The sequence below is a fragment of the Zonotrichia leucophrys genome, unplaced genomic scaffold, assembly GCF_028769735.1.
Source record: "Zonotrichia leucophrys gambelii isolate GWCS_2022_RI unplaced genomic scaffold, RI_Zleu_2.0 Scaffold_90_182705, whole genome shotgun sequence".
Taxonomy (NCBI): domain Eukaryota; kingdom Metazoa; phylum Chordata; class Aves; order Passeriformes; family Passerellidae; genus Zonotrichia; species Zonotrichia leucophrys.
Window position 1 is genome coordinate 37,999 of NW_026992295.1, and position 9,214 is coordinate 47,212.

Here is a 9,214-nt window from a genome sequence, read left to right on the forward strand (position 1 = left end):
AATGGATTTATTCTCCACTGTGCCCTCCATGTGCCGTCCTGCTCCCTCCCGGCGGTAGATTATAAAAGAGCCCTGAGTTACCCAAAGACTTTGAGATTCTCCCCGACGTGACCAGATGGATCTGTTGGCCAGACCACGAGGATTTCATCTCCCTGTTGGTAGCAATTTCCCCAACCCAACCCTCCTTTCTCTCTCTCTCTGCCCTTTATCGCCTTTCTAATCCTTCTGTTACATTTGCTATGGGAATGCAATAAAAGGTGCATTTGTTTTGATTGAAAGTCCCCTGCTGTGTGTCTTTGGGTATTGGAAAATAATGATAAATAAAGTACACATAGTTCATAGGATAAATCGTAGACACCAGCCCCGGGATGGAGAGTGTGCCTCTGTCTGACCTGCTGAAAAGATCTCGGCAGGCCAGAGAAAAAATGTTATAGATAAGAAACAATAAACAACCTTGGAAACCAGAGCCAAAGAATTCAGACTCCTTCTTGGAAACATCAGGCTGGGAAAAAAGGATTCTTGGGGTCATCCCCGACTGCAGGGAACCCAAGATTGGTCTTCTGGGCTATCTGGCTCAACATCAGAGTAAATCTGGAAGTTTTGCTTTAGCCCATTAAGCCATGGTGCTGGGGTGTTGTCTTTTTCCTGGGTGCCGTCCAACGCTAACCTGGTATTACTCCCTCTAGGGACTGATTCTTTTATCCCTCTGGTCATCAGGGACCTGTAATCTCTCATGTTCCTTCTCCCCTCTTCTTGATTAGGGTCCCAGTCAGGCTCCACTGAAGGCATTTTTTGGTCACCTGGGGGCCCAGGTTGGTTTTCTCACTCCCAAATTTTCATTCCTTCAGTTCGTATTAATCGAGTCTCTTCCAGGGAAAATAGGATGTTAAAGATAGAGTTCAATTCTCCCCATGTATAAATATTTGGGCTAAAAATTGATCAATTTGATTTGCGATTCCTACTGGGTCTTCCACTAAAGTTCGCAATTTTTTTTTAAAGTTTCCAACTTTGGACGCAGTCAAGGGAGCGTTTACAAATCCAATCTCACTGGCCACCCCGCCCATGAGAACTTCTCTGAGTGAACAATTTTTCACTTTCGCCACTTTGGACCAGGTGTTACAACATCAGCTGTGGAGACTGACTGGGCAACTTCACTCTTGGGCATGAGATTCTGAGATGTTGTTTGGCTTCTCATTTGTGATGGGGGAGGCAGAGCAGGAACTTGCTGGTGAATAAGGGTGAATGAGATGGCAGAGGTAAGGGGACGGTAGTGAAGGCTAAAGAGAGTAAGGAGAGGGCTGAGGGGAAGGTGGTGATGGTGTAACTGGGTTAGGAGGTGGTAAAGGAATGACAGCTGGGAGAGGAGGAGGAACTGGGTCCACAGAAAGAGGAATTGGAGGAAGGATTTGAGGTACTGCAAGGGTAGGAGGAAGTAGGTGGTCAAGGGAGTCCTAGTTTTTGTTAGCCTTCCCAGCCTCTTCTTCTTTTACTTTCCTAGCTTGCTTTCCCTCTTTTCATTTATAGACTCTTGTATTTTCCTCCTCTGAGGTGTACTTTAGCCAACAGGTGACGTTCTGTATGTGATGGGCCTTTTGCAGGAACTTGGGGTAAAAAAGGAAGGTGCATCACCTTTGGACAGAGAGGCAGGTAACTCAGGAAATGTGTAAGGATGTTGTTAGGTTATACAGAAAGAAAATTAGAGAGGTGAAAGCTTAAGGCTTACCCAGGCCATTTCTGTGAAGGATAATAAAAATATTTCTATAAATACATTACTGACAAAAGGAGGTACAAGGACAATCTCCATTCATTATTGGGGGAGATGGGGTTACCAAATATGAGGGAAAGGCTGAGGCACCTAACCCCTTCTTTGCCTCAGTTTTCAAGAATAAGACAGGTTGTCCTTGGGACAAGTGTTCTCCTGAGCTGCTGGATGGGCACAGGGAGCAGAACAGCCCCCTGTATTTCAGGAGGAAGCAGTTGGGGACCTGCTGAGACTCTCAGATTCTCACAGGTGCATGGGATTGGATGGGATCCATCCTAGGGGGATGAGGGAGCTGTGGATGAGCTCCCCAAGCTGCTCTCCATCATTTACCATCAGTGCTGGCTCAGCAGGGAGGTCCCAGAGGACTGGAGGTGCCAGTGTGAGCCCATCCCCAAGAAGGGCTGGAAGGAGGAGCTGGGGAACTCCAGGCCTGTCAGCCTGAGCTGGGTGCCCAGCAAGGTTATGGAACAGATCACCCTGAGTGCCATCACCGGGCACCCACAGGATGGCCGAGGAGTCAGAGCCAGCCAGCGTGGATTTCAGTATCTGCACTGATGATCTGCATGAGGGGACTGAGTCCAGCATCAGCAAATCTGCAGATGACACCAAGGTGGGTGTGTGTGGATCTGCTGGAGGGTAGGAGAGCTCTGCAGAGGGCCTTGGACAGGCTGGATCCAGGGCCCAAATCCAACAAGGTCAGGTTGAACAAGACCAAGTGCCGGGTCCTGCACTTTGGCCACAACAACCCCTGCAGTGCTACAGGCTGGGGACAAAGTGGCTGGACAGCAGCCAGGCAGAAAGGGACCTGGGGGCACTGATGGACAGCAGGCTGGACATGAGCCAGCAGTGTGCCCAGGTGGCCAAGAAGGCCAATGGTCTGGATCAGGAAGGGTGTGGCCAGCAGGAGCAGGGCAGGGATTCTTCCCCTGCACTCAACACTGCTGAGGCCACACCTCGAGTGCTGTGTCCAGTTCTGGGCCCCCAGTTTAGGAAGGCCATAGAGGGGCTGGAGCGTGTCCAGAGAAGGACAACAAGGCTGCGGAGGGGTCTGGAACACAAGGGCTTTGAGGAGCAGCTGAGGGAGCTGGGGTTGTTTATCTTGGAGGAGTCTCAGGTAGACAAGGCAGTGTCAGGGCACAGGTTGGACTTGATGATCTCCAAGGTCTTTTCCAACCTTGCTGATTCTGGGATTCTCTGGAACCACCCTTGGAGCAGTTGCAGGATGAGCCCTGGGCCTCCTCTTGAGAAGCTCCAGCAGCCCAGGTCCCTCAGCTTCTCCTGCCAGCCCCAAAGCCCATCCTGTCAGTCCTGCAGAGCCTCTGCAGCTCCTCCTCACTGCCCAGAACAGGGAGCCCCAGAGCCAGACACAGCAGCCCAGATGTGCCCCCCTGGCCTGGGGTGCCTCTGGCAAGGGAGCAGCACCAGGCACTGCAGGAGCCTGCAGACAATTTCTGCAGCACTTGTAGGATGATCCTGCTGCCCAAGGGACGTTCCTATGGTGCCATGTCAGAAACTGCAATGCGGAGTGGAAGACAGAAGAAAGTGCAAACAGGGATGGGCTGTTTGCAGGGGAGAGAACAGGGATGGGAGAGGAAGAAATCTGAACAAGGAAGAGTAGAAAAAAAGCAAAGGTGAAGCCAGGGAAATGCTCAGGGCAGTTTGGGGGTGGCTGCCAGGCAGCCCTGGCTCTGAGCAACAGCGTCTGCAGTGGGACAGGAAACTCCCAGCTGATGGGAACAAACTTTCTGGCTGACTGCAGAGGCCAGGACAAAGCTGAGTGGTTTCCCTGGTGTCCCCCAGCTCTTGCTGGCCCCAGGGACTGATGGCATTTGTGCTCCCTGAGGTTCATGCCCCACACCAACAGCATGGGGTGCTCCCCCTACTCTGTGCAATGCAAACAGGGGCTGCGGAGCCATTGCTGCCGTGTCTGTGCCTGCAAGGATGGGGCACCTCTGTGAGCTGGGGGAGAGGCCAGGGCTGCAGAGGGGGGATGTTGTTGGCAGCTCCAACAGGACGCTCTGGGAATCTGCCCTGGACTGTCCAGTGCAATGGGGATGGATCAGCCCCTGCTCTGCTGCTCCTTCCCATCTGCCCTAGGGCCCTTGCAGAGCCCCAGCCATGCTGTTTGCCCCCAGCCTGCCCATGGCCAGCCTGGGGCTGCTCACGGGGGTTTTCTGTGCTGAGCATTGGCCTGGGTGTGTTCTGGAGAGAGCCTGGGCAAAGAGCCTGGAGCCCTCAGGCCCTGGCCTGAGGCGTCAGCGCTGCCCCAGCAGTGCCCATGGCCTGTCCCTGCTGCAGCCCCGGCACTGCCACCCCCAGGGCTGTGCCCGGCCCCGAGAGCACTCAGGCCCTGCAGCAACACCAGGGCCACCAGGGCAGTGGGGCAGGGCCACGGCAGCAGCACTGGCAACACCAAGTGCTGCTGCTGCTGCTGGGCACAGCTGCTGGGCCAGCACTGATCTGCCCCTGCTCTGCGCACAGATATTGCTGTTGCAGCTCCGGAGAAGGCATCTAAAGGCACCCCCTGCAGAAAACTTTGCTGGGAGATCCTTTACTTCATTTAAAGCCACTGAGAGTGCAGCCCCTCATTGACAGTCTGTGACCAAGGGGAAGTTGGAGAGAAACAAAATGAGAAATTGCACAAAAAATGACATTTCTTTGGGCAGTATGAAAAAACTAAATCAAAGGAAAATAACTTGCTCAATGAAATCAACAGGTATCAAAAAGATTTTTTTTTACAAGTGAATTTTGAAAATTTGCCAGCAGTTTAATGTTTCTGAAAGCATCCAGTCATCAGTCTCCACACTGCAGCCCTGAGCTCCTGGTTCCTCAGGCTGTAGATGAGGGGGTTCAGGGCTGGAGGCACCACTGAATACAGAACTGATAGGGCCACATCCAGGGATGGAGAGGCTATGGAGAAGGGCTTCAGATACGCAAACACTGCAGTGCTGAGGAACAGGGAGACCACAGCCAGGTGAGGGAGGCAGGTGGAAAAGGCTTTGTGTTGTCCCTGCTCAGAGGGGATCCTCAGCACGGCCCTGAATATCTGCACATAGGAGAAAACAATGAAAACAAAACATCCAAGTCCTAAACAGCCACTAACAGCAAGCAGTCCCAATTCCCTAAGATGAGATTTTGAGCATGAGAGCTTGAGGATCTGTGGGATTTCACAGAAGAACTGGCCCAGGACATTGCCATGGCACAGGGGTAGGGAAAATGTATTGGATGTGTGCAACAGTGAGTAAAGAAAGGCACTGGCCCAGGCAGCTGCTGCCATGTGGGCACAAGCTCTGCTGCCCAGGAGGGTCCCGTAGTGCAGGGGTTTGCAGATGGACACATAGCGGTCATAGCACATGATGGTCAGGAGGGAAAGCTCTGCTCCAATAAAAAATAGAAAGAAGAAAACCTGAGCAGCACATCCAGTGTAGGAGATGTCCCTGGTGTCCCAGAGGGAATTGTGCATGGCTTTGGGGACAGTGGTGCAGATGGAGCCCAGGTCAGTGAGGGCCAGGTTGAGCAGGAAGAAGAACATGGGCGTGTGCAGGTGGTGGCCGCAGGCTACGGCGCTGATGATGAGGCCGTTGCCCAGGAGGGCAGCCAGGGAGATGCCCAGCAAGAGGCAGAAGTGCAGGAGCTGCAGCTGCCGCGTGTCTGCCAATGCCAGCAGGAGGAAGTGCCTGATAGAGCTGCTGTTGGACATTTGCTGGGGCCGGACTTGGGGACCTGTTTATGGATAGAATGGACAGTAACAAGTCAGGAGAGGCTGCTTTGAGCCAAACCTTAGCCATTCCACTGGGACTCACCCACCCTGGTTCCTGCTCTGGGAAAACCTTCACCCAGGTCCCTGCCTGAGCTCCAGCTGGGCTGGCTGAGTTTGCCAGGAGCAGCCAGGCCTGTGCATGGGGGCTCTCTTGGAGCCATCCCTGCCCTGCTGCTCTGGGTTTGTGGCCATGAGGCAGAGGGATAAGGCTGGCTATTCCGGATTTGTTAGGGGAATCACTCTTAATGCAGAAAGGCTTTGTAGCAGTCGCAGTTCTACAGGGCGTGGATGGCAAGAGTTGGTTTTAGGAATTATTTTCCTACCCACACATCATTCCTGGCTCTCTGAGGTCAGAAATCCCCAGCATTCCTGCTGCACTCAGAGTTTGCCAATGAGAGATGGGAGAGGCAAAGGATTCCCTGTGGCTGAGGGAAGGTGAGCAGTTGGATGGGTTTGTTCCCAGCTGCCCTGGCTTTACAACTTTGACTGCAATCAGAGCACAATGACACTCCTGGGTCAGCCTGGGATAAACAAGACCCTGCCCAGAGCGGAGGGATCCCTGAATGTCTCACCCTCTCTCAAGGTCTCTGGGCAAGGTCTCAGCATCCCCTTGTGCCAAGGACACTCACGGCTCCCTTGGCAAACCCAGCAGCATTTCCTCAGCTCTGGCAGATCCGCCCTTCCCCGTGGGAGATTCAGGGAACTCCCAGAGGCTCTGGCACAGATTTGCACCCAGGAGGGCAGCTCAGAGCTGGGAAGGGCACAGCAAGGAGATCCCTGGCTGTGCCCATGATGGGATCTCAGGGAGAGGCTCAGCTCATTCCCCTTTCCCATGGACTGCTTTGCCCACATAATAGAGTTAATACAGGATTATAGTTATAGAAGTATATAATTATAATAGAGTTCATTAAGAGTTTAATAGACTTAAATAAGGATTATAGATTTATAATTATGTAATAGTAATTTATAGAGCTACAAATATATGAAAAATGTATAAAATGAAAAAATCTTTTTGTCATCAACCCAGCTTTCCCATCCTTCACCAAGCAGGAAATTGAAAACACTCTCAGGAGGCTCCTGATCTTTACAGTAATCCCTGGCTTACCTTCCTTGGGAAGCGTCCTCTGGAGCTGAACAGAGACAGAGTAAGGATCCATCCTGAACTAGGTGAAGTGTCTGGGAGAGGTGAAGGGTCTGTGGAGCTAAAGCTGAAGGAGAGGCCGCGTTCCAGAGACAGCAAAGAGACAGAGAAAGAAAAACAGAAAAACCACGAGGTCAATCTGCCCCCAACCTAGGAATTCCTCCGATAAAGAAGAATTAGTGCTAAATGTCGCGCGGAATGAATATGTATGAACTTATTTTGAAACTGTATGCATATGCATTTGGAAGGGGGATAAAAAGAGGACTCGAAGTCTCCGGGGGCACACATGCCCTTTTGGGGAGGTTTGCCTCCGGCGCGTCGTAATAAAAGCATACCGGGCTTTACAACTTTTACAAGTTGTGAGGTTTCTTCTTTTCTCCGCAAAACATTTTGGCGAGCCAGGCAGGAGTTCTCTGTCCCCGCGGGGGCAGGGGGGATAGACGGACCTCCATGGCGCGCCCCAGGATTTTTTCCTGGTGGGGCTCCGCTTGTCTCAACTTGCCACCTGCGAGGACAGACAACGACCTGCGGCCTGCGGAGGAGAATACGGTATGTATGGGGCCCCGGGGGGGAGGAAGGAGAGAAAGGGAGTAAACCACCCAGAGACGTCTGGGTTCATGGGTTCAGCTGATAGAGCAGCTGTATTAGAGATGGGGTTCAGCTGATAGAGCAGCTGTATTAGAAACGGGGTTCAGCTGATAGAGCAGCTGTATTAGAGATGGGATTCAGCTGATAGAGCAGCTGTATTAGAGACGGGGTTCATCGTTCTGATAGAGCAGACCGCTAGCGGCTTTGGGGGTAAGCCGGGTGAACCCGTGTATGTGTGTATTGGGGATTCATAGTTCTGATAGAGCAGAACTGGTGAGCCCGTGTGTGTTTTGTTCGTGTGTGTGATGTCCGGACACTGTGTTGCTGTATGGTTAATGTGTGTGGCCAGTGCACTGTGTTTGTGATCGTGCAGGTGATAAGTGTATGGTGTATAAAAAAGAGTAAATCTACAGTGCCCTACAGTGCGGGGGGGTCAGTACTCCCCGTGTTTGAAGCGGCCGAGTGAGGCCAGAGGCGCGCTGCAGCAGGCTGCGGGGGCAGGGAGAGAAGTGCCCCGCGGAGAAGCGAGTGGAGGAATGTCAGTGATGGTATTTATCGTGTTTGAATGTAGTGATTTGTGTAGATTTGGTACATTTTAACCGTGAGTATGAGCTCAGAGAGTTCCTTTGCCTTGGATGTTTGGACTTGATCTCTAGACTGTGTGCTGTTATTTTGATTGTGTCCAGGAAAAATTGATTTGAGTAAATGCCGAATTATGGTGTGCTGTGTTGTGTTGAGAAAAGTGAGCACTTTGAGAGATATGCCCTTTCCAGTGACTTTGTGTGGTGATTTTCTTCCGCTGCATTGTGGTAATTTGATTCTCAGATTGTATAGTGGTGTTTGTGGAGATTTTAAGATTTTGTTGCAACAAGAGTAGCATTTTACATAGGAGAACTATAGTACGGTGCTTTATGTTTAACTTCGATAAAGTGAGTTAAAGGAATTCCAAGAATTCTCCCCCTCATAGTAATTCAAGCCTTGGCTCTAGTGAATTTGAGATAAAGGGGGGGGGGGGGAGAGAGTGCGTGTGTCTGTGGGCATGTCAGAGTTTCGGCTGTGACTAGCAGAGCCTTTTTGCAAAGCAGTAAAACAAGTGTAAGTAGACACAGTGCTTAATTAGATTGTGCAAGAAGAGAACTAGAAAAGACTGATATTTTGTAAAACAGAGTTTATATAGAAGGGATGAATGAGATGAATTAGTTAATGAGACTTATGAGATTTATGAGACTTCAGTTGGTACTGCAGTAAGTCTTTACTGGAAACAATCTGCTGTAGGGATTTAAAGTTCTCTGTAACAAACAGAATAACCTGCCTTTGTGAGCAATTGCGGGGAGCCTTTGGTACATCAAGAGGCTAGCAGGCTGTGTGAGGTGACAGTGGCTGCGCCCTGGGCACAGGGACAGCTCTGGCTGCCCTGTCTCCCCAGGGAACACGGGAATGGCCTGTGAGCAAAAGCTGGATGTGCAGGTATTATTGCAGTGCGGTGTTTATGAGAAACACTGGTATTGCTGTTTTGCTGTTCCAATAAGTGTCAGGGTACACGCCCCGAGTGTAAATTAGAGGTTTCTGGTCAAGCGGATTCAGAACCTAAGGTCTTAGAGCTTGTGTGTGAGAATCACATCTGATACCTGCCACCTGGAGCTGTGTGTATAGGAGGAAAACTGAGAAACTACTGTGAAGGTCTGTAAAATGGTTTGAATGGAAGCGAGATAGGGCAAGGAGAAATAAATAATGAGAACTGACCAGAGCAAACAGGTTCCTAAATTAGTCCCTTTTGGGAGGGGCTCACTGGGAGGAGGTTGCCAGTAAGAGCAGCACAGAAAATAAAAAGATTTATAGTGCTTCATTGCTGTTAGTACTGTTTTATAATAGGAAGATAAATGGGATAGTTTTTGTATGCTGAAATGTCTTTTGTTTTAAGAAATCACCCAGAATGACAAAGAGACTGTGAGATCAGACCGCT

The 9,214-nt window shown here is 50.8% G+C and overlaps 1 protein-coding gene across 1 annotated transcript; it reads right to left on the reverse strand.

Annotated features, from left to right (window-relative positions):
• Positions 1-4,529: 4,529 nt before the first annotated feature.
• LOC135460702 (olfactory receptor 14I1-like) lies at positions 4,530-5,462 on the reverse strand. The gene has a single exon (XM_064737620.1). It carries the CDS (start codon positions 5,460-5,462, stop codon positions 4,530-4,532), a length of 933 nt encoding a protein of 310 aa, XP_064593690.1.
• Between the last annotated feature and the right edge of the window lie 3,752 nt (positions 5,463-9,214).

Coding starts and splice junctions, on each gene's coding strand:
- LOC135460702 (XM_064737620.1), bottom strand. CDS start 5,462: ATGTCCAACAGCAGCTCTATCAGGCACTTCCTCCTGCTGGCATTGGCA.